The following is a 26,897-nucleotide window of genomic DNA, read 5'->3' as shown; positions in this document are numbered from 1 at the left end:
GGTGAGGTTGGCGGTTGGTGGCGGTGGAGATGGTGGTGGTGTTGGTGTTGGTGTTGGTGAAGGAGGTAGTGAAATTTCTGAAAAGATTAAAGGAAGGGATGAGATTTGGAAGAAGGTGGTTGAGATTAGGGTTAGGAAAAGGGTAATTTAGAGTTTTAAAATAATTTTTTAGTATTTGGATAATTTTTTTATATAGAACTCATGTTTTAGGGGTACAAATGATAATTTTTTTTTTTTGTGAGTAAATTTGTCAATGTTTAAAACTTTCAGTGGATAGAAATTATAGTTTACTCTTTTTATTATGGTAGAGCTGCGATGTGCACGGATCCATGCAGTTCACCGGTTTCTTGTGATCCGACCGATTTTCAGCGGGGTTAAAGTCTGTTGACCAATTTAAAAATTAATCCGATCTAACATTCAGAAGGAATGGACTAGACCACTGGTTTTTCGATTTTCCCAAACGACCGGTCCGTTCTGGACTTCTGGTTCTATAAGACTGACTAAAGGAACTATTCTGTCAAAAAAAAAAAAATATCTCTCTCTTTTTCTTTTTTTTTTTTTTAATTAAAGGCCGGAAAAGTATAAATCTATTAATTTGGTTCAAAACGGTGGCGGGAAACACTTATTTTTGTGTACTGGAGACGGGAATCACGTTCCATTTTCTATTTCCGTTGTTCGTGCTTGCAATACCGAAAGAGAACGAGCTTCGAGTTCGAGATCCATCTAACAAATCGCTTCTTCTTTCTCTGATGCTTAGTTCTCAGTTTTCGTGGATATGCACCTCAGTGATTCAACTACTTCAGCTCCATCGCATGCCACGTTATCCGGTACCGATCTTTTGTTTTCTTAATCACCTGATAAACACTGTAACCGTCACAATTTCGTTTCCAGACACGAATGCTCTGCTTATCGATTTAGTTCATTTTTTTTAATATTCTTAGTTTTTGGTTTTCCTTATCGATTATGTTTGATCCGAGAGAAAATTAATCATGTTTTGTTTTGCTTGGATTCCGTTTGTTAGCACTACGAATCCTATACATCGAGGATATGGAACCGATCTAATGCTAGCTGATACAGTAGTAAAATTAGTAGTAATGAGGCTTTGATTTACTAATAACAAGATGAAATGAGAAGAGTAGGTTCACACGATTCTCTTTCTCTTCTTTCGATTTGATTTGATTTCGGTGTAGGAACAACTTCATGTGTATCGGCAGAAGAAAATTTCAAAATCAATTTGAATTTCGTGTTTTAGGGATCTATTGCTTTTATTCATCGATCTGTTTTCACACTTCGAATACGATAAATGTTTTTTGAAGTGGTTTTAATTCACTACAATTCATCGAATAATCAGACTGGTTTGTATTCATAGAATCACAGGGAATAAGAGATTGACAAGTTTAACTTCCCTTATAACTGCCTAAGTAGCTTGTACAAAACTAACAATTCGTAATTATCATAAATTAATTATGGACTATGGTGCAACAAATCTAGCTATAGCATGGATTGATTTGAGGCATATGAGAATATTTTAGGTACCAGTAATGGCGTTTTCAAGAGAATGCTTATGTTGGTAGAGCTGCTTGTTAATCTGCAACCATAGATTAAAAGTATATTATAATGCTTCTGAATTTCGATCATTATCTATTTGTTTTAGTTTCTAAAGTATGCACTGTCTTAACCCTGTACTGAGTATACAGCTCGATGCAGGCAATTATAGCATCACATGTTTGTTTTTATATTTATTTTTCGTGCTTAAATGTTTAATCACAGAAAATTGCATCCGACACTATATAATGAGGCTACCATTATGTATTATTGCAGGCACAGGGGGAGTCTGTTTGATGAGAAATGTATGGAAAGGGGAACAACATCCATATGTTATCAACTTCATCTCCACTTTCCTCTCTGCAAATTCTTTTCGCCTTAATTTTGTACCTATTGCTCCTGTAATTTACAGATTCTATGTTCTTTTAATGTTTATTTCAAATACTGACTCTCCACTGACTTTTGAGAAGGTTATTTGCAGGACTTCATTTTCAATTGTGGGGGTTTGTCTGTAGCATTTGTTTTTGTGACTAACTGGGATTGCAACAACGTGTCTCTGATCTTCAGCAGGTAACTGAGCTGTTGGTTTTCAAGTCTTTAGTTGGGACTTTGTTATCTATTTCATAAAGAGTTTTTCGAGTCTTATGTTATATTCAAATCTTCTCATGCAGAGTTCAGAAATTGAGAACACAATTTGCACGTTTTTATGTTATCATCACACTCCCAGCTAAACAGCAAATGAATTCATTTATTCAGTCATACTTCACGTGAGTTACATGCGTTGCTTTTATTTTGTTCTGATTGATCATTTGCTATGTACAACTTCAATAGTGAGAAAGCAAGATCCATGTTTATGTTTTACGAATAGATTTGAGATGGTGATTGGCAAGCCTACGTTTGTTCCAGTTCAGGACATAGAAATGGGGTTTGAAAAGATGGTAAAAATAGCTCATTCATCTGGAGGTAAAAACTGAAACTTAGTGTACCAACTTTGATGTGTTGTTCCAATTGACATTTCTTATATTAAAAATAATTACAGTATACAAGCAGCAGAAAGTTGGAGAGAAACTGAAAGCTGAGGTCAGTTGTGCGAAGTGCATACAATAATTAGCTTCCAGGACTTGAGAATTAAACTTAAATATTGATTTAATGCATGAACTTTTATTATGGTTATAAAGAAGAAGCTATCGGTGCAAGGAATGAATTTTTACCTTAAAGTGGTTACTTCGATTCCAGGCATTGACAATCATGACGCAAATGCGGTAAATCATTTTATTATGAAGCAACTTCTCATTTTAGTTTTCGTGATTTTTCATGCCTAAACCTAACAGTGCTAAAGCTCAGGATTCTTGATTATATAGATGTTTAAACTCTGGAGTATCTTTCTCTAACAATAGCTATATCACCTAATATTTGACTTAAATATGAAATGAAACCATGATAAGCATATGCATATAGGCATAGCTTGAGTTATTTTGTCATTCTGGTCGCTCAATTCAGCTTAGTCAAGCTATTGGTTCTGTCCAAGCAATTGCCAAGGCATCAAAAGACCAAATTCTGGAGAACACAGACCTTTCTGCTGAGAAGGCAGAGATGATTTCAAGGTTTCTGAGGGACCCCAAGTTTTACTCTTCTCCCAAGATCACCTGATGGCGCAATAACAATGGAATCCGGCAGGTCGGGATCTTTTGTTTTCTCCTACAACAACAAAAAATAATAATATAAAGTGAGTATCTCCTTTTAATTCCTTTATCTGGTTAGCTTCACTTAGAATAGTTCTCGTATTCGTAGTTTCAAATTAGACCGAAAAATAGATAACGACTTAGAAACCTTCCAGTTAAACAGTATTCAAATCTCATCATAGTGCTGTTGTCTGTACTGCAATAAGTTTTCATGACTCTCATCGCATGTTCTTATATGTAGGGAAAAAGTTAATAATATAGCACTATCCTTTTTTTCACCGGTTATTTACTTATTTTACGTTTAACTTTTTAAAAGATGATGATGATGATGATTATTATTATTTATCTACGCCCCTAAAGACGTACAGTTGAGTAACAGAATAAGTTGGGTAACTGAATATAATTCCTTTCAAAATGTTTTTCAATCAAACTTGAGTACCATTATTTGGCTGATTGAATGCATGTTTCTCTCAAGGGAAGGATCAACACATTTTTATTTTAACAACACTAAATTATATTGAGAGTTTAATCCTGTTAAATGAGATTTCCTGATTGACACATACAAATTCGTTGTGTGTATAAATTATTATCATTATTATTATTATTTCAATTTACATTTCTTTGTATATACTAAAATAATTCAAGTAACGAAATATACAATAAGAATCTTACAAGTATGAAAGTAGCATATTATATAGACAATGATTAGTCCAAGTTTGGAGATTTTTTCAAAGAATATTAAAAGTTTGTTTGGATGTTATAAAATTGTTAAAAAAAAATACTTTTGTATTGTTGCTGATGACGTTGTATAATAACTAAAGTTTAGGGATGATAAAAAAACTGCACTCGCGGATAGCCGCGAGAATGATTTATGACGAGAAGATTAATGGAATAGCCGCGAGAATGATCTATGACAAGAAGATTAATGGGATTTGCAAAATTTTTACGGAGACAGAAACCTATCTCCACGAATAAATGAGGACGGAAGTGGGATTTAAATATTTGTTCTATGGGGATTTGCAAAATTCCACAAAATAAAATTTAATTAAATGTTCTTATATATAAGTTATATAGGTAATTTTAATTCATTTTATTTTAATTTATATATTAAAAATTTTATGTTTATGTTATTATGTTAAATTTATGTTTGAATTATATTTAATTTGATATATTTAGTTGAATTATATAAAATTTTATTATGATTATATTAATTATTTTTTAAAAAAATTTAAAATTTAATAATATTTAATTATTTATGGATATCTGAGAGTATTCGCTTCTTCTGTGGGAGAAATAAACGGAAATTCGTGATTGAGATGGAGTGGGAACAGAGACATTTTACTAAATCGGGACAGAAAATAGAAGAGAGGTTTTTGCCTCTATAGAAATTAGTTGCCATCTCTAGTAATAATAATATTAATTTTTTTTATTTTTTAATGTATTTGACAAAATTTAATAATAAAAATAAAAATAATCCTTTTTTACAAACTACAATATATATTTTTTAAGAATTTTTACTTAAAAAATATTTTTAATATAATAAATAAATAAAAATATTTTTATATTATTGTACTTAAATATAATTATTAAATATTCAAATATAAAATTATTTTTATTTTATAAAAATATATAACTTTTTAAAAAAATCACTTATAAAAGATTTTTTTTAATGAAAAATATTTTCTTCGCAAATCAATTCTTAAAAAATTTAGTTGGCTGTTTTAGTTTTAAACAAATTTTAATCGTTAAATCATTATTAAAATTTTTATTTTATTAGACAAATTAGTCTATATATCATATTAGTTATTTTTAGAGGTAGGGTGTTCGCAGTACGGTTTGGTTCTGTTTTAAGGAAAAAAGTCATCCGATCCGAACACTTAATTTATGTGCGGTACGGTTTGGATTGGATGAAATTTTTTTTGGAAATCCGATCCGATCCGATTACAAACGGTTTGGATCGATTTGGATTTGCGATTTTTTAAATAAAAAAAATAAATACATATAACACGTCTCAACATCAAATTTTAAATAATCAACAATGACGTAACAAGTTTTAACAATATCTTAAAAAATCAACGATAACATAAGAGTAGAAATAAAATTATAGGTTAGTTAAAATAAATAAATAAATAACATTTTGAACATAAAATATTTATTAAATAATAATAATACATGAATAATACAAAAATGTATAACAAATTAAACATGTTATAAATATAATTGTAAATATAATAATAAAATAATAATATTATAGCACATTGTATGGTTTGGATTGGATTGGATCGGTTATGAAAAATAGATCCGAAATCCGATCCAATCTAGCAGTTTACAAAAAATAAAATCCAATCAAATCCGAATTAGTGCGGTTTTAATCAATTTTCGATTTAGATCGAATTGGATGAGCGGTTTAATTTGGATCAGTTTGGATTTAAACACCCCCTATTTAGAGGTGTATTAAAAAAATTTCAAACTGTTTAGAGATATTATGTTTTTCATTGAATAATAACAAAGAATAATTTGTCCTTTCTAATCAAAATTTAACGTAAAAATTATTTGTCTAAAAATAAAATTAAGGATTGTTTTGGTGATTACAATTTATTAAGAATTAAATTATTTGACTAAATTTTTGAAGAACTGATTTAGAATATTACTAATTTTTAGTATATTTAGTAAATTTTTAATAATAAAAATAAAAATATTAAAAAATATTTTAACATAATAAATAAATAAATAATTTTATATTATTGTATTTAAATATAATTGATAAAAAATATTTTATATCGCATATCTAAATATTAAATTACTTTTTTTTATAAATTTTTTGTTAAAAGTTCACTTAGATGTTGTCGATAAATAAAAGTACAGTTTGTTCACTAATATTTTGATAATTTTCTGCCATATTTAGGGCAATTAAACTTAAACAAACTCTTCTACGGATTCGAAACAATTCATTCATTTGACCTTACATTCTCATATTGAGAGGGATTATTCCAACTTTAGATTTCTGTACTATAATCTCAAAATGAAACATGCACAAGTATCAATGCTACTTCTACCATGAAGTAATATATTTATACTTAAAAATAAAGTATTAATTAACGTTATTCTGAGAGTATTAAGATAAAAGTAAGTTTCAATTTTTTCAATATATTTACATCTAATTTACATCTAATTTTTATATAACATATTAATTGAAATATTTTAAAAATGTTTCTTATTAGTGAGATTAAAAAATATAACCATAAATCAATAAGAAAATTACTGATAAAGTGTTATTTTTGAATTAGTTAAATTCATACTACTTTATAAGATATATTATTCGGCCCTAAAAATCACAGTTGTTCCTTTTGGCCTTACCTTCAAAATCCTGTGTTAGATGAGATGCATCAATTAATCGAAGAGCTGACCGGAGTACGAGGAAGTAAATAATTTAAGAAAATAAAATTATAATTACACTGGAATAAGAGAATTAGGAAATGACAAAAAGCATTAAGGTGAAAACTTAGCTGCAATGAATCTCACGTGAGATTGAAAGCGCAGAGTCGTTAAATAATTTGATTAATTTTTTATTTGGCAGCTCTCAATTATCAATTTTAGGTAAATTTAACTGCACTAAATTTTTACCGGGCATCAAACGTCCTTCAAAGTCCAAATGCTACTCTTTGTACAAAATCCGGGCGCCGCTTGCTTGGCATTCTAAGCAGCCCGGTGATCTGCATTTCTGTAACTGCTCTGCAAAAGCGTGCTCTGGCAACACAAGGTTAAGGATTGAAACCATCATGGCAACATCAACAAAATGCTTCGCAATTACAGCAGTAATGATGGAATAGCAAATATGCCTATACAAAATACAACACGAATATCAAATTCCAGAGTTGAACTTCAATTTAGATGCATTTAAAGAAGAGCAACTCGTTACAACAGGTTTTTTTCAGCCTAAGATTTGTCTCTTAAACATGTTCATGAGAGAAATCTGCTGCAAATAAATATATTCACCCTAAAAGATTTCATACTATGGTTCTGCAGTGTGATTAACGTTTTCGGACCTGATTGAGAAAAACACATCGGGACTGCAATAATCTAAAACGCATGAGCCATGCATCCCATAATTCTAGAGAAATATTGAATATGATAGCACATTAACTAGCAAAATAAACATGCGGCAATCAAGGCTAACTTTAGGCATGGTTAAATAAGATACTCAGTAGTTCTACCGCTTTAGTTATCAGGGTTGACTATGATAATCAAATCTAACTGAAATTTTCTATTTGGAAGAAAGTAATGTTGGAAGAACTCGGGGATGTTATCGAAGAAAATAGCTTGTAGAAAGCTAGTATATTCATTTTATAACATTGTTCCCCAGCCACTAATGAAAAATTAGGAGGAAAGTGAAAAAAAGAAAAAAAATATGAAGATATCATAGTTGAGTGAGATGCAAAATGGTCCCTTGTCATGTAGGGATAACCTACCAATGCATTCTCAGCATCATATCTTGCTATGTGAAAGAAACAATGTAAAATGGGGAACATAAAGGATACTGGATTGATGCTTCATTTTGGTCTCCAGATCCAGCTGTATCTTTTCTCTTCTTTGGCTGGGGTGACTGCTTTGACTTTGGTTTCCGTTTATTTGTTTGGTGAAGAATTGTTCTAAAAGACTGGAACCAATCGTGAAGATTGATAAGATCTCCATGCTCTTGAGCCAGGGAATACCTGTACAATTTTCTAAAATTTCAGTTTAGAAACTCCCCTGTGGTTGTGGCATACTACTGTTCACAACCAAGATTACATCATATGTAAGGTGAAACACGTTAATAAATGTCAACCCTCAAGTACTGATCATGGTATATGAATAATGAATAGGGTTGGTCAAATATAAAACAAAGATTCACTTTTTCGGTTGGGGCATATGAATATTTATAATCGGGGGAGATTACTTCATTTTCAAGCTAGGGCATGCTATACTAAATTAATAAGTCACTAGATAGACTTACAGAATTGAGGAATCCTGTCTTGATGGCAATAGGGCATTGCCAGTTTTATTACAGCAACTGCACCTTAAAATCTTATGTGAATCCAACAGATCAGCTTGAATTCTTCTTCTTGGATCTCCAATCAAAACCTACGATAAGCAAAAAGTAAATTAAAAGTGTAGAGGAACAAACTTAATCATACATGACTTTCGGTAGGTGTATTAACTTTATGCGACGCGGTTGATGCAATTGAATTATAGTAACTCTATGAGTGATATAACGTGTAGGGGAATGAAATCTTATTTAGTGATTCATAGTTTATATGAAAAAAAAAATATGCACCAAAAAGCCCATTTCCGAAGAGTTACAACAGAAATCTGTAGCTCCATGCCTCATCATAAAAAATCCTCAACAAAAATGAAATTTAGTCAGGGACTTGAACACCGGAATCTAAACCAATGGTAGCTCAAGAATCACGAGCATGGACAGAGTCAAGCTTTGGTGATCAACTCTTTGGAAGATAAATGAAATGTTTGTCAAGTACACATTGTCTGAAGATTTAGTATGCTTTTGACCTGGCAGTGTCTATGATTAATGTTAGACATGACAATAAGTTGCGACTGCATCCTCTCTATATGGAAGGCATGCACTGAGTTTTTTTTTTTTTTTTTATAAATTTGGGGCAGGGGACAAGGAGGAAAACCCTAAATCTCTTACCACTTGAAGCTTCTCAACATTCTTGAAGCAGGAAATTTCATGAAAAGGCATGCATTCGATTGGCCTCATATAATTTCTGTTGCACGAAAAGGTTAATCAGTGACAACACTTAGCCAGCAATAAAAGAGTGCTATTCATTTTCACTAAAAATAAACATCATTTAGGACCTGCGACATAGTCCATTATTGTGTATAACACTAGGATGAAACAAAACCACAGGGATATCAATTATTACACACAGCACAATACAGGACTTGAGAGATGCATTCATAACCTGTACAACTGAATTAGCATTTGTTGTCATATAAAATCATATCATCAAAATTCATATCAATTGAAGGTGGGAATGGATCGAGTTTTATCAACGTTACTTGGCACTATTGTGTGTAAAAGAAGAATAGAAAAGAAGAACACAGTAGATAATATACCTAATAATGTTTTCTGAAAATGAGAGGGTGAGAGATCAGCACTTCTGGTGCTTATAGTGCAACATCTCAATCAAATTTAATGCTGGAGTATTGGTGCTTATTTAGTTCACCAACTAGTTATACATATTAACCTTCAAGTCTATCTTAAATATTAAGATGATGAACTTTGAATATCAATCATAGAAAAGCTGCGCTCACACCTATAGTCCCCTGACCATAATGAGAAAAAACTGATCAATCTATTGTCCTGTTTCAGTTTTATTTGCTTAGGAGAAATAGACAGGGACACAGACTGCATGCAAACCCATTTATTGAGCCAACAATTTATAGAACATTATTTTTATATTGTTATATCCAAATATAATTGATAAAATAAAAGTACTTTTAAAGAAAAAAAGAATCACTAAAAAAATAATCTTTCTAAACAAGCCCAAATTCACTATAAAACACTAGCATCATGCTTACCACAATCAATCTATCTAAATATGAAAGGAAACAGAATACAAAACCTTACCTAACTAAGCAATCTATAAATGCAACAGCTTGCAAGTTTAACATTGTCAACTCATTGTCGGCGTCTAATGAAGCTTTCGATCCATATCTCCTGAATAAAAATAGTTAGCCTCAATTAAGAAAACAAAGCAAAGAAACCAGCATACATCATTATAAGGAATTGTTATAGGCATCAGACAAGGAGTCTTGATTTGACAACCACAACAAAAAGCAAGCTCACAAAATCCAACCAGAAACAAGCTAAAAGCTTTCCTATATTACATGAAGGTGAGTTTTGCCCTCAAAGCATGAAGTACATCACAATCATATCTGTTAGTTAATCATTTTTTAAACTTAAATGTTTGTAGAATCTTTAATTTGATATTCATTTGTTCACTATTCTATAACTAGGCCCGCTTTCCCTTGTTTAGGTTAAGTCCAACATTAGTTCAAACAGTGCAATCTTGTGGGGAAGGCATCCAAGCTTTTTGGGACCCCAACAAAAGGACCCAGACAATTGGTCTCTCTCAGTTCTCAATCAAACAGACCAGTATAATCAATGAAGAATCAACCTCCTTTTCCAAGAAATCCCAACTTCGCTTATTTTTTCCTTAAGTGACAAGCCCCATGCCCAGTAAACAATCTCAACAATTAAACTAAGATCTGTTTTAAGTAAATCACTAGAAATAAGAAAGAATTAGAATATTACTTGGATATGTCCTTGGAACTCTTGCGTGGACTCCTTCTATCTTCACATCTTACTGAAGATTGAAACGTTTTCAATTTATCATGAATCTGTAAGAAATCAAATCATTATTTAACGATTATGAGCTTTCACAAGGAATCAATTTTTAATATGACCACAATAAGGAATAGGTAGAATGAATGAAACAGAAGAAAGTTGTACACAGTGAAGACTAGTTGAGCATACCTCGGAAATATCTGCGGTAAGTTTTTCCCACCTCTTTATTAGTTGACCAAGCGCTCCTGTAGGGAGATCCCTGCATAATGTTCGGTCAGAAGTCTACAGATATTTGAAATAAACAAAAATTAGTCTCTTTGAAAATTGAAATTGCTGAATCAACGGATTTGCTTTGGTTAACAGGATAATGGAAAGTTCCACTTGAATAGTTTCAATAGAAAATAAATAAGGAAAATTACAACTCAATTTCAGTGATCAAATTGTGTTTTGCTAGAGCCACTATTTGGTATCCCATTCTCATAATACAAATTTACAGTGGCATGGTTTTCGATTTTATTTCATACTAGATTCCAGCATTCGATTGAACTTGTAATATCAAGGTAAAGTTTAACAATATAAGGAGGCAGCTATATGCTTTAGATGTCATCTTTGACTTCAGAAACAAAACAGATTTCATGGCTTATATATCCACCTTGCTTTACTGCTAAAATACATTATCTTAATGGCAAATAGTATTGCATCAAGAAACTTTCTCGGTACTTGAAAGAAAATAAACATCATATTTCAATGTACCTCACTTTGCGAACTATTTGGCGAATCAAACCACCGGTTTGAACGGAAGAGTATTGTTGACTGTGGCCATTTGTTGAAGACAACCCTTGATCTTTTTCATTCCTGATGTGACAAACAGAATCTCTATGCGGGTACAAATCTGGATTGAGCACTTCGCAAAACAAATCCAGCAGTCGCACTTTGCTATATTTTCCAGCTTCACATAGGCACTGAGCACAAAGAAAAATTAGTATCATGAACTCCAACTTTACCACATTAACTATTATGAAGTAGGGTAGGCAAATCTCAACATGGCATGTTAAAATGAGTGCTTAATATTTCTATTTTATTATCGGCAGATGAATTTAACTAGTAATGCAATAGACCTACTTATATAGAAAGTGAAATAGAATTTCCACCATGAAAAGGGGAGTCATAAGTTTCAAAAGCAAGGGAATTTATCATAAGAATGGATTATTAGAATCTTACAAGAACTGCGGTGCTCCATAGCTTTTTCTCTGTCATCAAATCTGACAAACCCTGGGCAATGCTCTTTCCAGCTTGACTAGCAATTTGACTCCTTGATAAGTTTTAGTTGAAGGGTGAACTTGTCATCTCCGTTAAGCAAATATAATTAAAACAAGAAAATTTGTGAAGAGCAATACCTATCATATGATGGAAATTCATCCATGTATTTCAACAAAATCTCAGGTGACAATGCAGATATCCAATCCTGAGAGTCCATTTTTTACCAAACATTGAAATAATAATAAAAAAATGCTAACAATTAAACAATAGTGAGCAAACAGTTTAGGTAAGATTCATATCAACAGAACATATGAACATAAGATGAAATGATTCTCCTGTGACTCATGTTACTATTTTATTTAATCCACAAAGAAGCTAATTTAGCAAAAAGTAACACACGCATGTGCTCAGGTACACACTCGGTTTTCCCAAGATTGGTTTGCAGCTGCTAACTTCTCCTTTATTTAAAGATTTATAGAGCTTTTATACAATTAATTGGTCAACATATGCAATGTCTCGGAAACAGGTGCATATCAAATTATCACTTGCAGATTCTTCTTGATGAAAACTACATTCAGTTTATCTATTATAATTAAAAAAAAATGAAAATTACTAAAAATGTTAAAAGATTCAATTCTAACCACTAGTTAGTTATATTTGATTTATGCATGATTAGAACTCCTTTAATGTTTGAGGAACTATATCTTCACACAATCTTCTAGATTTCTAATTTTCTGATGTAGAGAACAATGATCAGCAAAACCACTCAACATAGAAACTAGATATATAATGTCAAATGAATTTTCACAAGATTACCTCCTAGAAAAATAAAAAATTGTAAACAAAACAAGAATCAATTAATCTTAACAAGAAAAACATAACCTGAAGAGTATAAGATAGACCTTTTGGTCTTCTGCCAGCATATGCCCATGTATGAGAGAGACCGGTTCCATGGAGAAATGTAACAAACATGCTAACTGAGATATAATCAAAAGATATTAAGTGTGGAAGGCACAGTCATAGTCCAAATCACGGTATATCTTTGAGATACAAATAACAGGAAACGAAAAAACTGGATTGTGAACCTTCAAAGCTCTTATAAAAGATGTTAATGTCCCATCTTGGTTGATGAAGTAATTTCTTAGAAAGAGTGCCACTTTATGACCAATATTAAATGTAGTGCTATGTTTCACAAGAACAGCCTCAACAATTGTATCCATTCTCTCATCTGGTGTTCCAATCATAAACTTGGAGGAACATAAGCATTGGAGAGCACAAGATGGCAGAGCATTTCTTAGGGCATCTACTGTCGTTGCAACTCCAATTATTAAGATGACTGGTAACTTGACAACCCATTCGCTAGTGGAAAAAGAGGAAGCATACATAAGGCAATATCATATTATACATGTGAATGCTCCTCCTTATACAAAAAAAAGTTAAATAAAAAAGATTTTACAAAGTATATATCCCATGTTTATCGACAATAGACACATGCAAAGTGAAGCGCCAGCTTCGTTAATCTAACTAGATGTACAAACATAAATCACATTATCAATTTACATGGAAATACACTTTTAGAAGACGCTTATACCTCAACATCAGGACAAATTCCGTTAAGACAGATCCGCAACACCTTTCCAAATCACTAATGATAAGCACTAGTGGTTTATTGTTGTTGTCTTGTTCTCTATACCATGATGCTAAGATTGAAATATCAGCTGACTGCTCAACATCAATATTAAGGAAATAGTAAAATTGAAGGTACGAGTAGATAAAATTAATTCAATAATGCACTAGTACGTATAGGTAAAAACCCACATCAATTTCACCCAGTGGAAACTCTCGCAATAAAGCTTTTAAGCAACCAGCAATTCCGTTTTTCATTGAAAAATCCACTGAAGAAAGCTTGGCTACATGGCATCCATGGGATTTCAAGAAATGACCGAGCTCTTCAAAGGTCAATATATCATCAACAAATTCTATATTTCCTGTCGATCATAGATTTGATGAACATCTGTTTAGTTAGACAGAGTTACCAAGAATCATAGCATTCATGGGATTTACCAAAAAGGATAATGCCTAAACTTACTGGTAATAACCAATGCAGTGGACAGTTGACCAGGAGTAGCATTACTCAGAATAGGAAAGGATCGAGTTGCTTCTGTGATATTAGGTTCTCCATGCAATCTAGCAGCATTGAAGCACTCCAGAATCCATCGTTGTATGTCTTTAAACGCACTAGAATTGAGATCTCTCAAAACATCCTAAATGGAATCAATATTTTCATATTAGATCATTCAAGGGAAAAGAGTTAAAAGTTAAAAATACCTCCAAAATCTCCCTACTCGAGCATAGAGAAAAACAAGCCACAAGACACAAGGAAAATGGAAAAAGATAAATAAGAACCTTAATGGTGGACTCGATTCTTGACCAAACACTGTTAAATGCTTCAATTTGTAGCGGCTTAAACAAATGGTAGTCACATTCTTCGTTCACACTTCCTTCCTGTTTCTTTGTGTTCTGCGGCGAAGACAGCTCATTTCTTTTTCGCTGTTTACCTTGTCCTGTTGATGATCTATCTTTTCTTCGGGATGAAGGTTTGTGAAGAACAAAGAATGGCTATCAAAAACGTACACAAAATAGAATTAAAATCAGTACTCCTTTAGTAGTAGCTTGGAGGTATAACTAAAATCAAACTAAGACAAAAATCAAATACTACATATGACATTTGTTCTCTTCTATCTTCTCCGCATATTGTGATGAAAATTAATCTATAGCCTTTACGGAAATTACAAATAAAGCACGGGAAATTGCTCATCTGCAGTTGATAGAACACAGCAATGTCGGAAATATCCTTTTGAAGGCCAAATTACATATTATTCACTCGTTATGAAGTGCCAATAAATTATCAAGCGATTACTGCAATATCACTTATATCGCATTTGTCGTGTGTTTGAAATTAGTCAAATCATTAACAGACGCTCCAAAATGAAACAAAAAAATTTAGTTTAAAACTTTAAATTGCAAAATAAACGATTTTATGTCCACAGTATATATTATAATCAGTCGCCTATAACTATTCAAAGCAATTAGAATGAAGATCAATAAGATTTTAAAAATAAAATAAAAGCACGCGTTATTCGTCTGGAAGATCGGTGCGTATGTTATAGTAAGCATCGTTCGGAGCTGGAAATAAACGAAGTTAAGAAAGACCTATCACAAGCATCAAGATCGGTGTGCGATTATATTAAGCATCAATCAGAGCTGGAAACTAACGAAGAATTTAGGAAAGGACTAAGGAGTATCACAAGCTATTTAGTATTTACCGCAATGCTACATTCAAAACTAGTATAATGGAGAGAGAGAGAGAGAGAGAGAGAGAGAGAGAGAGAGAGGGGTGGAAAATTGGAGAAAGGCGAAGAGAACCTGAAGATCGTTGTCAAGAGTTTCGGTAGGTGTTGATGGATCCAGTGAATCAGTAACAATCGGAGAAGAAGAAGGAGCCATTCGATTAAGCTGTGAAATATGCTCGATTGAGAGAGAGAGAGAGAGAGAGAGAGAGAGAGAGAGAGAGAGAGGGGTGTAATGTGCCAATGCCAAGCCAACAAAAGCAGGTGAAGTGAGTAACCTCACTGGCTCACTGCGCTGTTATGGCGGGAAAATCAGAGGAGTATATGCGGGAAATACAAATCGACGTTCTCATTCACATTCGGCCTATAACAATATGGGCCCATTCCATATTTATTTTTGGATGGGCTGAACTCTTTTTGTGTGTGTATTTCTGGGAATCGATACGCAGCCTAAGCCCAAAACTTTGATTTTGGAACTTTCGGGCTTTGAAACTTCCCTGTCTCTCCCAAGAAAAATTAGGGTTTAGGGTTTTGTTTCAGGGTTGCCTATTTAACTGGCAGTCGGGCACACTCGCATTTAAATGAAATGGTTACTCTGAACTCTGAAGTTTACGTTTTCGCTGCGGATGCTATGCTATGCCTTCTCTCCGAATAGATAAATCTGATGCTTAGTTTCCTCTTACTACCTTTTTTCGCTTTTCGAATTTTCTGATTTTTGTTTTTTTTTTTATCTCTTGATGGTTTAACCTTTGGCCTGTGATGCATATCAATTTGTCCGTACCATCTGAGATTTCTTTCTCTGATCGATACACCAATCCTTTCAGATCTGAGGCCACCGTTACCTTCTCAGCTATCAATTTAAAGAAAAAGGCATTTTTTAGTTTTCCGGTGTGATTTCGACCAGTTTTTAATTATCAGCAAGTGAAAAAAAATCCGATTTTTATTTGTTTATTATGTATTGAAGTTTTTATCAGCAGCTTTTGGATCTAAGAAGGCAACAAATTAGAGTCTCTGATTGGCCTTATTCCGTAGCTTTATCAGTGCTGTACGTTGCCGATAATGATTTGGTGCTCATAATATTGCATTGGTCTCTCTTCAGGCTTATGCGCATTTTGATGTTCCTACACTTTCCAAATCCACTGTCTCTCTCGAAAATAAATCATCAAAACTAGGACCTTTTGTTTGGAAAGCTCATGTCTTTCCTTTTATGAATAAAACCCAAAATAGTCTTGATAAATAATTATCTCAAAAGACAACAAGGTCCTTACTAAAAAAAATTTAATCCGGCAATTATTTCGAAAGGACAATGAGGTCCCTGTACCTGAAAAAATCGAAGTTACTAATCAATCCCAAAAAAAATTAGGGGCCGGATTTGGTATTATTTTTTAGGTCTCGTTGTCTTTTCGAAATAATTGTCAGCGTTAAATGCGGTATTTATTTTTCTTTTAAATACTTTGGGAAATTTTTTTTATCAGAAGACCGTTAATATACCACAACTAGCTTATTTAAACTATTAAAATGAACTATAAATTATAATGTTATGAATATGAGCATGCCTCATGACAGCAACTATGAAGTAATCTGAATCTGATGGGCGATAGCAATGCACTGGCGGACTTTAAACTCTTTCATGTACTCTACTGACAGAATAAACTTTACTACTAATCAGAGATAAGGCAATCAAGTACCAATTAGTTCAACTTTTGCTAGTGCATTAATGGAAGTTATCTTTGATGACTTGAGTCTCAAGAAAGACAGAGAAAAAAGAGAATGGAAACTGAATATAGGGAAAGAAAGAGAATGGAAACTGAATATAGGAAAGGAATTGAATCTCTGGATGTATGTATTATTAGCTTACACAATAATACTGATCTACACAATAATATTGAATCTCTGAATGCAGTTACACCTTTTACAACTTAATTAGTTAAGTAGAGCTAGCATTTAACCTTCATCCCTTATAGTGCATATGTCAATTTTCAACGTTACCTAAAAGACTCAAAATTAATTAGTTAAGGTATACAATAACGCTTAATACAAGCAAATGCAATAGGGCACTTGAAACCCCTCTCTTGTACTTAATAAAATTCAGAATATCATTTGGTCACATGATGAAGCAATGCAGATTCCTCATCATTCACCAATCATCCATGCTTGTGAGTTGTAAAACACTGCCATTGGTGCTTACAGAATTGGGAGACTTCTGCGTTCCTTTATCCTTTTTTTGTTTCTAACAGAATTTAGTCTCCAAACTAAAATCTACAATTCTACCAATTTATTATCCATTGGGCTTTGCAATCCAAGTGCAGACACAATCCACATAAAAGGGTTGTTCTTACAAAGATTGATTTCTGTCTGTCCCTGCTTTGGGTTTGTTTATGTATTTTTGCCATTGAATAAGAAGCAGCACCTTGAGTTCTGTGTTGCATTCATGGGAGTGTAGCTGAAAGGCGTTAAAATAAAAACATGATTACATATTTACATGAGTAAGATTAGTGGAGGTGAAATGATTGGAGAGTGATATTGTCACTCCCAAAATTAATGTCTTTCCTCACTCTCCTCTTATGTAATTTGTCTAAATTATCCTCTTTTTCATTATCCTTTATTCATAATGAACAAAAAAGATAATTTGTTTTGAAAATAACTTTAAAATAATATATATTAAAAAAGATAATATAACATAACAATATAGGAGTTTCTACTTTCTAGTAAAGGAAAATGTTGGTTATAGAGTGACAATTAACAAGAATGTGTATTTATTATTATTATTATTAGTAAAGGAACAGGAACAGGAACTGTAGCACCAACCTTTTGTAACTTGTAAGTTCTCAAATTCCCACTATTGCTATTTTAGAACTCTGTATTGTTATGTCTGTATATAATAAACTAGTTCAATGTCACTTAGCCAGACTCGGGTTTGAGCTGTGAATGGCCTCACTGGGAGGATCAATTTAAGTATGAGACTCATTTTCATTGTTTCCCATTTTAGGTAATATTCTGCTTCAGGTTTTATCAAAATAATTATTCTTTAATTTGTCATCTGTTTGTAACAGAAAATGAAGTTCCCACTTACCATTGTGAAAATAACAGCAGGGCTTTTCGTTTGACTCTAAAGGCTGTGTTTTTTGTGTATCTCTCGTTTTGTTTTCCATTGAAGGTGCAATGAAACTATGTTGACTCAGAGTCAATGACTAAAACAAGACAAAACATCAACCACAATAGTTAAATATTAAAAAAGTGTAAATATAGTAAAGTATTTGTCTTAGAAATTTAGTGGAAGATGCAACTGAACTTTACTCTTCTCTTGACTCCAAAAGTCGTCTTGAATTATTGAGTGCGCTTCTTTCCTATGATCCTTCCAGCCCTAATCTAACCACATAAGAAATTTAAAGAAGGAGTAGATGCTTTAATGAATCAATGCTCATCAAGCACCTACCATCACTTTCCCTTCATTAAATCATAAGTTTTAAGCTCAATATTCTACTTAGACCCGCAACAACCCTGTGATGGCAGATGGTGTGGTTTCCTTCCTTCTAGAAAACTTGTCCCAGCTGCTGGCAACTGAAGCCAAGCTACTATGTGGCTTGGAAGGTAGAATCAGATCCCTCCACAGTGAGCTTGAAATTATAAACGTGCTCCTCAAAAGCTTCGAAGGGAAGAGGAACAAGAAAGAAATGGAGCAAGTAGTTGCCAACCAAATCAGAGATGCTGCTCAGGAAGCTGAGGATGCCATCGACACCTTCGTTGCCAACGTGGCCATGCACAAGAGGAGATCCAAGCTACGGAGAATGTTCCATGGTGTTTCCCACACAAAGCTGCTTCATGATGTTGCTGAGAAAATAGAAAGCATAAAAGCCACTCTTAGTGATATACGTGAGAACAAGATCAAGTATGATGTCTTCCAAGAAGAAAGTGAATCATCGTCGACAAGAGAAGATGAGGAGAGGATGCAGTTGCTGCACAAGAGGAGAAGAGATGTGGAGGAACATGATGTAGTTGGTTTCGTCCGGGAATCCAAGACAGTTATCCAGCTCCTTAGTGAAGAGGGATCAAGGAGCAATGTTGTCTCCATCATTGGTATGGGTGGGTTGGGCAAAACCACCCTTGCTCGAAAGGTCTATAACAGCGATGAGGTGAAGGCATATTTCAATTGTCGTGCATGGGTTTATGTTTCAAATGATTGTAGAGTTAAGGATCTTCTACTTGGCATTCTCAACTGTTTGATGCCTAACCCTGAATATGAGTGTAGTAGCAAAAAGAAGGGAAAAAAGAAAAAGAGCAAACAAAAACCAAGAGACCTTAACACTTTAAGCGAGGATGAACTGAAGCAAATAGTGCTGGACTGCTTGAAGAAGAAGAGGTATCTACTAGTCCTTGATGACTTGTGGAAAGTTCAAGATTGGGATGAGGTACAAGATGCTTTTCCAAACAATAATAATGGTAGTAAAATACTAATTACAAGTCGTTTGAAAGAGGTGGCTATCCACACTAGCCAAGATCCTCCTTTCTATCTTCAATTACTTACTGATGAAGAAAGTTGGGAACTCTTCTCCAAGAGAGTTTTTCGTGGAGAAGAGCTCCCATTTGATCTAGAGGATCTAGGCAAACAAATAGTCAAAAGTTGTCATGGTTTGCCACTTTCCCTTGTTGTTTTGGCAGGGCTTCTTGCACATAAGGAGAAGTCATACCGAGAATGGTCCAAAGTGGTAGGACATGTTAATTGGTATCTCACTCAAGATGAAACCCAAGTCAAGGACATCGTACTCAAACTCAGTTACGACAACTTGCCCAGAAGATTAAAACCATGTTTCCTGTATCTTGGGATCTTCCCTGAAGACTATGAGATACCTGTTAGGCAACTGCTTGAACTATGGGTTGCTGAGGGATTTATACAACAATCTGGGACCAGATATCCTGAGGAAGTTGCTGAAGATTATTTGTATGAGCTCATTGAACGTAGTTTGGTTCAAGTAGCACAAATCAAGAGTTTTAGTGGAGGTGTCAAAACATGTCGCATCCATGATCTTCTTCGAGATCTGTGCATTTCTGAGAGCAAAGAAGACAAGCTTTTTGAAATTTGCATGGATAATAACATTTTGGCAAGAAGACAACCTCACAGGCTATCTCTTCATTGCAATGTGCCTCACTATGTTTCTTCAAGCAACAACGACCATTCAGTTGTACGTTCTATGTTTTGCTTTAACCAAGATTATCATTTTACTCCAAGCAACTGGAAACGGCTTTTCAAATCCTTCAAATCTGTTCGAGTATTAGATTTGGGCAGCAACCATTGTCTAAAGGTCCCTTCTAATTTGAGTTTATTTATCCATTTAAGGTATCTAAGAATATACTCGCAACATACCCGCATCATTCCAAATTCTATATGCATGCTTCAGAATCTACAGACACTGGACATAGCAGGGCCTTGTAGGATGGTTGTCTTGATTTCTTTCCCCAATGGACCATGGAAACTAAAACAACTAAGGCACTTGCATACAGTTAGGCCCATATTGCTACGTGGCAACCATCATTCAAGAGCAGTTGCTGAAGTTATGTGGAATCTTCAAACCATCTCTTCCATTGCACTCAATAGGCAAGTAGCATATCTATTTGAGAAAGGAAGCTTTCCAAAGCTTCAAAAGTTGGGTTTGCTAATCTCCTCAGGCAAGAAGGGGGAACTGCACACACTGTTGCCAATCCTACAACAATTAAGTCATCTGAATAAGTTACGAGTTTCCTTCCAATGGAAGAAGTCAGAAGTGCATTCATCCGCAAGGAACCACATGGAATGGCACATTGGATGCAAGCCACATGAACTGTTACAAAGCCTGCAACAGTTAACTAGTCTGAGTTCATTGAAAATTATCAATGCTTGGGACCTTCCAACATGTCCTGTTGCATTTCCTCCATGCATTACAAAGCTAACTCTGTCAGGCATCACTTGCATGAATGAGGATGGGATGAATGCCATGGGAAGTCTCACTAGACTTCGAATTTTGAGATTATATGGGGGATATTATTCAAATGATTCCTTTGAGATTAATTGTTCTTCAAGTAACGGGTTCCCACAACTGCAGGTGTTTGAGATGAAAAAGTTGAATGTTGGTAACTGGAAATTAGCCAATGGTGCAATGCCATACCTTGAGCACTTGCTGATCGAATCTTGTCGACAGTTGGATGATCTCCCAAATGAATTGTGGTCTTTGAGTGCCCTGAGACAAGTGCATGTTTTGCTACCCTCTGAAGCATTGTCTCTCAGACTAAAAGATATTGAAATGAAGGATGGGTGTGAGCTCGTAATCAGAGAGGGTAATTCCTATTTCTATGGAATTTAGAACTAGAGATTTTGTGTTTGAATCACTTTTCTTTTACTCTTTTTTTTTTTTGTGGGGGTGTGTGTTTGAATCAATAATATATGTATTATAAATTCTTGGAACATTTCATCCACTGAAAATCATAGGTTTGATGTACTGCTTTCAACTTTGTGATTTTATTTTTGAAAATCAAGAGTTCAATTTTAATGTATTACTAGTATAAGTTTTTCTTTGCTGCACCATGCCTTCAAAGGCTGCCTGTTGATAGATGTGAGATGTCGACCTGTCTTTGAAATGATCTATGGTCTTTGGTAAAACAAAGAGGGGTGTGTGCTCATAATCAGTAAGTAATTAGAGCTTGTTGAGATTTTGAATAAAAATATGGGTGTGTGTGGTTGGGGGAATCATAAATAATTCCTAAGAATTTTAAGAAGGGAATATCATATTCTCATGTTTGGTTCAAAATTTGAAAAGCTATTTTTAAACAAGTTTGATTTTAAAGAATCAAAATACCATCATTTCAATTCCCACCTTCTCCCTGGGTATATTTGATTCCCATGGAAGTGGAATTTTAGTAACAAAGTAATACTTGAACCACACACACCCTATATGTATTATAAATTCTTCATGCATTTAATCTTCTCAGTCATTTAGGACAAGCACCAGTATTGTTATTAAATTTCAATTGTTCCAAATAATAACGGGAGTGCTATGGGGTAGCCAAAAGCTAACTTCATTGCATCCTTTCTATTTTGTTACAGAAATCTACAAGTATTTGTACACACTTGTGACTTGTTAAATTGAAATGGGAGCTCTGTTTTAATAATTTCAGCATATTATAATAATATTCTTATATATGAAGACTGTGAATTTATTCAACATAATAACGTGACTACAAAAAGTTTAATTTTACTGTCTGAATTTAATATTTGTGACAAATAATCATTTGTTTGTACTTGTCCGCTTGATAAATGTCACGACCTATTCCATAATAAGGTTTCACTATAATTAACTATGGTTGTAGCATAGATTTGTGACATTGCTACTTCTCATCCATAGTCCTACGAGTAGTTTTCATTGAAAAAATAACAGATATCTTCATGGTTATGATGTCAACTGATTCAGGGAATTATTATGAACGGACCAAAGAACTCTTGCTGCATGTGTGTGCTCCATGTCATCTCAAGTTGGGTATTCTTATTTCTCTCTATGAATTCAGAGTAACGCATTTTTGGGCTAAGCTATGTTCAACCTGTGAAGAAATAAAATCGATATTAACATTGATACTGACAATGGCATGTACTCAAACATGTAGATGCACTGAAGCTTTAAAATGATAGGACATACATGATATATAATATAAGTTATGTAGTTTTCTTCGATTATATATTAATTAGAATTTATCAACATACATACATTATTCAAGCATTTAGAAATGTAAAATCACAAATATTCACTACTACTAGGCTCTGCCAAAGTTTTTTTGAAATATTACATGTATACAAAAAATAATTACTAAATTAGCCACCTATATAAAATACACATTAAACATAATTAAATAATAAATATATTTATACACAAATATACCGTGGCTATTTGAAAAGTAAGTGGCATTATCCTACTCCTGTTATGTCAATTTAAACAAATCAATCTTTCTTTATAAAGAAATAGTAATGAAGTGTACACAAGAGTTCAACTGTACATTTGTGTACAATTCAAACTACTGCAGGTTATCGTTGTAGAGTGTGTGGTTAAAGAAATTAATAGAAAAATAGTAAATCTCAGAGGCAAAAAGAAGAGACAATAAAATATGTAGTACTGTAGTAAATAAATTGGAAACAACATCTTTTTTAGAAGATGCAATAATACACCTTAACGTTTTGTATGGTTGACGCAGAGTCAATGAGGAGAAGACAAAGAATCCAACTATGCAACTTTCCAAAAGACACAAACAGCTGTCCTAAAATAATTAACGAATGCATTATTGTTTCTCCCAACTCCAATCTTAACACTCTTATGTCCTCAACAAACATCAAATATCAGTTTCCTACATTGAGCATCATCAGTTCAATTTCTAACCACAAATCCATCTGTTTATAATGGCAGATACTGTGATTTCCTTTGTCCTTGATAACTTGTCCCAATTGCTAGCACGCGAAGCCAGTCTGCTCTGTGGTGTGGATGACAGGGTTAGATCCCTTCAAAGTGTGCTCAACATGATGAACGAGCATCTCCAAACCTCTGAAGGAAAACCAAGAAAGGAATAGAGAAAGAAGTTCTTCGCCAGATCAGAGATGTTGCACATGAAGCTGAGGATGTCATCGACACCTTTGTTGTCAACGTGGCTATACACAAGCGTAGAACCAAGCTGGGGAGGATGCTTCATGGTCTTGAGCATGCAAAGTTGCTCCATGATGTGGCTGAGAAAATAGACAGCATCAAAGCCACTGTCAATGATATAAGAGATAACAAGATCAAGCTCACCGATGTCGTCCCACAAGAAAGTGGATCATCAACGTCAACAAGAGAAGAGGAGGAGAGGGTTCTGTTGATGCACAAGAAGAGAAGAATTGTGGAAGAACATGATGTAGTTGGTTTTGTTCGTGAATCCAAGGCAGTCATCCAGCTGCTTAAGGAAGAGAGTTCCCAAAGCAATGTTGTCTCCATCATCGGTATGGGTGGCTTGGGCAAAACCACCCTTGCCCGGAAGGTCTATAACAGCGGTGAGTTGAAGCCATATTTCAAATGTCGTACATGGGTTTATGTGTCAAATGACTGCAGAGTTAAGGACCTCTTGATTAGCCTTATCAAGTCTTTGATGCCTAACCTTGAACACGAGCATGGGAGGAAAAAGAAGGGAAAGAAACAAAAGGGAACAGAGAAATCAGGTGATCTCTCTAGCTTGGATGTGGATGACCTAAAGCTCAAGGTGCGAGATTTCTTGACCATGAAAAGGTATCTGGTAGTCCTTGATGACCTCTGGAAGACTCAAGATTGGGATGAGATACAAGATGCTTTTCCAAACAACAAAAATGGTAGTAAAATATTAATTACTAGTCGTTTGAAAGAGGTGGCATCCCATACAAGTCCATGTCCTCCTTATTACCTTCAATTCCTCGGGGATGATGAAAGTTGGGAACTCTTTTCCAGGAAAGTGTTCCGAGGAGAAGAGTGTCCTTCTGATATAGAGCATCTTGGAAAACAAATGGTCAAAAGTTGTGGCGGTTTGCCACTCTCCATTGTTGTTTTGGCAGGGTTACTTGCAAAGAAGGGGAAGTCACACAAGGAATGGTCCAAAGTTGTGGGACATGTCAACTGGTATCTTACTCAAGATAAGACCCAAGTCAAGGACATTGTACTCAAACTCAGCTACGACAACTTGCCTACAAGACTAAAGCCGTGCTTTCTGTATTTCGGGATCTACCCTGAAGATTTTGAGATACCTGTAAGGTCATTGCTGCAAAAATGGGTGGCTGAGGGATTTATTCGACAAACTGGGACCAGAGATGCAGAGGATGTTGCTGAAGATTACTTGTGTGAGCTCATTGATCGTAGCTTGGTTCAAGCATCGCGAGTAAATGTTAATGGAGATGTGAAGGCATGTTGCATCCATGATCTTCTTCGAGATCTTTGCATATCTGAGAGCAAAGAGGACAAGCTTTTCGAGGTTTGCACAAATAATAACATTTTGGAGAGATCAAAACCTCGCAGGCTTTCTGTCCAATGTGGCATGCATCGCTATGTTTCTTCAAGCGACAATGACCATTCATGTGTTCGATCTTTGTTTTGCCTGGACCCAACAAGGTATGTTTTTACTCCCAGTGAGATGAAATGGCTCTTTAAATTGTTCAAATTGGTTCGGGTATTAGATCTTGGAGAAAACTGTGTCCGCAAAGTCCCTTCCAACTTGGGCTTATTTATTCATTTAAGGTATTTAAGAATACGCCCAGAAAGAGGTTCCTTCAAGGTTCCGGATTCTATATGCACACTTCAAAATTTACAAACTTTGGACATATACAGTTTTTTTGAGGTGATCTTTTCAACATATTTGGCCAGTGGATTATGGAACATGAAACAGCTTAGGCATTTGAATACTAATGGAAGCATCATCCTACATGGCCACCATGGTTCAAAAGCAGGTGATCAAGTTATGTGGAATCTTGAAAGCATGTACTACATTAAATTCAATAGACAGATTGCACACATGTTAGAGAAAGGAAGTTTTCCCAAGCTACGAAAGTTGGGTTTGCACATATCCTCAGTCCAGAAAAATAATGTGCATGAGTTGTTGTCAAGCCTACAACGTTTAATTCATCTAAACAAGTTACAAATTTCCATTAAATGGAAGAATGCACGGCGCCGATTTCCCTTAAACTACAAGCACATGGAATGGCACGTCGGGGTCAAGCCAATTGAATTATTACAGAGCCTGCAGCAGTTGTCAAATCTGAGCACATTAAAAGTTCTCAAAGCTTTCGACATTGCAACGTGTGATATTGCATTTCCTCCATGCATTACAAAATTAACGTTGACAGAAATTAGCTTCATGAGTGATGATGGGATGAATGCCATTGGTAATCTTACTAGACTTAGACATTTGAGATTGTCTGGATCATTTGCATTTGATATTTTCTTTGATATTAATTGCACTGCAAACAGTTTCCCACAGCTCCATGTTTTTGAGATGGAGTGGCTGAATGTTGATAACTGGAAATTAGGCAATGGTGCAATGCCATGCCTTCAAACTCTGCTTATCAGATACTGTGAAAGATTGGACGATCTCCCACATGAACTGTGGTCTTTGACTTGCCTGAGACAAGTAAAAGTTGTGACATCCTCCCAAGCATTGTCTCTTGCGCTAGAAAAGTTGGAAATGAAGGATGGATGTGAGCTTGTAATCGAAAAGTTTCTACTATAGAATTTAGAGACTAGAGTTGTTGAGTTTTGCTCAAAATATATGTACTCTAAGTTCTTCATACTTTATCACCACTGAATCATTATTCTTCAGGACAAGTATTGCTATTCAGTTTCATTAGCAGAGTCATGCTAATGTTTTCAGGCTTGACAACGGCACCAGTTGTGACTTGTGAGTCAATTGGAGTTATTTGTGTTAATATATCATATCATCGCTGTTCCATCTGGTTTTGGTCCTTTTGCTTATCACTTTCTTTTGATAATCGCTTGAATATTCTCTGCACTTCTACTGCATATTAAAACCAACGATAAAATCTCCCTTGGTTTTTTTTCCTTGTAGTCATATCACTTGTCAATAGAATACAGTACCAAAAATATATATAGATGATTTTATTTCTAGTATATGCTCTATTGCAAGAAAGTTCAAACTTTATACTCATAAAAGCTCCAATACTTGCCATTAAAATAATCTCTTTGAAAA

The 26,897-nt window shown here is 34.3% G+C and overlaps 4 protein-coding genes and 1 non-coding gene across 7 annotated transcripts; 4 read left to right on the top strand and 1 right to left on the bottom strand.

The window, feature by feature from the left end:
* Positions 1 to 532: 532 nt before the first annotated feature.
* Positions 533 to 3,380, top strand: LOC112789347 (protein PARTING DANCERS). Its single transcript, XM_025831194.3, has 8 exons — positions 533 to 827; positions 1,822 to 1,946; positions 2,027 to 2,115; positions 2,217 to 2,312; positions 2,414 to 2,508; positions 2,585 to 2,625; positions 2,724 to 2,807; positions 3,046 to 3,380. Exons 1-8 carry the CDS (start codon positions 776 to 778, stop codon positions 3,193 to 3,195), a joined length of 732 nt encoding a protein of 243 aa, XP_025686979.1. The 5' UTR covers positions 533 to 775; the 3' UTR covers positions 3,196 to 3,380.
* On the bottom strand, positions 2,785 to 15,479 carry LOC112789346 (origin of replication complex subunit 3). 2 transcript variants are annotated; one of them, XM_025831192.3, is made up of 18 exons: positions 15,265 to 15,479; positions 14,245 to 14,457; positions 13,928 to 14,102; positions 13,657 to 13,826; positions 13,430 to 13,560; positions 12,924 to 13,197; positions 12,741 to 12,815; positions 11,976 to 12,043; positions 11,800 to 11,890; positions 11,332 to 11,540; positions 10,768 to 10,837; positions 10,546 to 10,631; positions 9,859 to 9,948; positions 8,917 to 8,992; positions 8,221 to 8,348; positions 7,766 to 7,939; positions 6,852 to 6,974; positions 2,785 to 3,243 (listed from the first exon to the last, which is right to left on the bottom strand). In XM_025831192.3, exons 1-17 carry the CDS (start codon positions 15,343 to 15,345, stop codon positions 6,869 to 6,871), a joined length of 2,217 nt encoding a protein of 738 aa, XP_025686977.1. In that variant the 5' UTR covers positions 15,346 to 15,479; the 3' UTR covers positions 2,785 to 3,243; positions 6,852 to 6,868. The 2 variants fall into 2 exon arrangements, with proteins under 2 accessions (XP_025686977.1, XP_025686976.1); XM_025831191.3 differs by lacking the exon at positions 2,785 to 3,243 and having other exon boundaries at positions 6,640 to 6,974.
* Positions 15,480 to 15,939: 460 nt separating this feature from the next.
* On the top strand, positions 15,940 to 16,023 carry LOC112793598 (small nucleolar RNA snoR117). The gene has a single exon (XR_003198297.1). It is a non-coding gene; the product is annotated as a small nucleolar RNA snoR117 (small nucleolar RNA).
* Positions 16,024 to 18,443: 2,420 nt separating this feature from the next.
* LOC112789345 (disease resistance protein RPP13) lies at positions 18,444 to 21,741 on the top strand. 2 transcript variants are annotated; one of them, XM_072232334.1, is made up of 2 exons: positions 18,444 to 20,368; positions 20,524 to 21,741. In XM_072232334.1, exons 1-2 carry the CDS (start codon positions 18,695 to 18,697, stop codon positions 20,617 to 20,619), a joined length of 1,770 nt encoding a protein of 589 aa, XP_072088435.1. In that variant the 5' UTR covers positions 18,444 to 18,694; the 3' UTR covers positions 20,620 to 21,741. The 2 variants fall into 2 exon arrangements, with proteins under 2 accessions (XP_072088435.1, XP_025686975.1); XM_025831190.3 differs by having other exon boundaries at positions 18,444 to 21,741.
* Positions 21,742 to 23,310: 1,569 nt separating this feature from the next.
* LOC112789343 (putative disease resistance RPP13-like protein 3) lies at positions 23,311 to 26,641 on the top strand. Its single transcript, XM_072232333.1, has 2 exons — positions 23,311 to 26,076; positions 26,162 to 26,641. The coding sequence occupies exons 1-2, from the start codon at positions 23,880 to 23,882 to the stop codon at positions 26,197 to 26,199; spliced, it is 2,235 nt and encodes a 744-aa protein (XP_072088434.1). The 5' UTR covers positions 23,311 to 23,879; the 3' UTR covers positions 26,200 to 26,641.
* Positions 26,642 to 26,897: the final 256 nt, after the last annotated feature.

This window comes from Arachis hypogaea, chromosome 3 (genome assembly GCF_003086295.3).
Source record: "Arachis hypogaea cultivar Tifrunner chromosome 3, arahy.Tifrunner.gnm2.J5K5, whole genome shotgun sequence".
NCBI classification, from domain to species: domain Eukaryota; kingdom Viridiplantae; phylum Streptophyta; class Magnoliopsida; order Fabales; family Fabaceae; genus Arachis; species Arachis hypogaea.
The sequence above is the reverse complement of the archived record's forward strand: the minus strand, read 5'-3'. Positions and strand labels throughout refer to the sequence as shown.

Excerpts from the sequence above, each read along its gene's own strand:
- LOC112789347 (XM_025831194.3), top strand. The coding sequence starts at position 776 with ATGCACCTCAGTGATTCAACTACTTCAGCTCCATCGCATGCCACGTTA. Across the intron at positions 828-1,821 it reads ATCGCATGCCACGTTATCCG|GCACAGGGGGAGTCTGTTTG; the intron begins GTACCGATCTTT and ends GTATTATTGCAG. Across the intron at positions 2,313-2,413 it reads TTTATTCAGTCATACTTCAC|ATTTGAGATGGTGATTGGCA; the intron begins GTGAGTTACATG and ends TTTTACGAATAG.
- LOC112789345 (XM_025831190.3), top strand. The coding sequence starts at position 18,695 with ATGGCAGATGGTGTGGTTTCCTTCCTTCTAGAAAACTTGTCCCAGCTG.
- LOC112789343 (XM_072232333.1), top strand. The coding sequence starts at position 23,880 with ATGCTTCATGGTCTTGAGCATGCAAAGTTGCTCCATGATGTGGCTGAG. Across the intron at positions 26,077-26,161 it reads TGATGGGATGAATGCCATTG|TTTCCCACAGCTCCATGTTT; the intron begins GTAATCTTACTA and ends CACTGCAAACAG.
- LOC112789346 (XM_025831192.3), bottom strand. The coding sequence starts at position 15,345 with ATGGCTCCTTCTTCTTCTCCGATTGTTACTGATTCACTGGATCCATCA. Across the intron at positions 13,561-13,656 it reads TTCCACTGGGTGAAATTGAT|TCAGCTGATATTTCAATCTT; the intron begins GTGGGTTTTTAC and ends GATGTTGAGCAG. Across the intron at positions 6,975-7,765 it reads CAAAATGAAGCATCAATCCA|AGCACGCTTTTGCAGAGCAG; the intron begins GTATCCTTTATG and ends TTGTGTTGCCAG.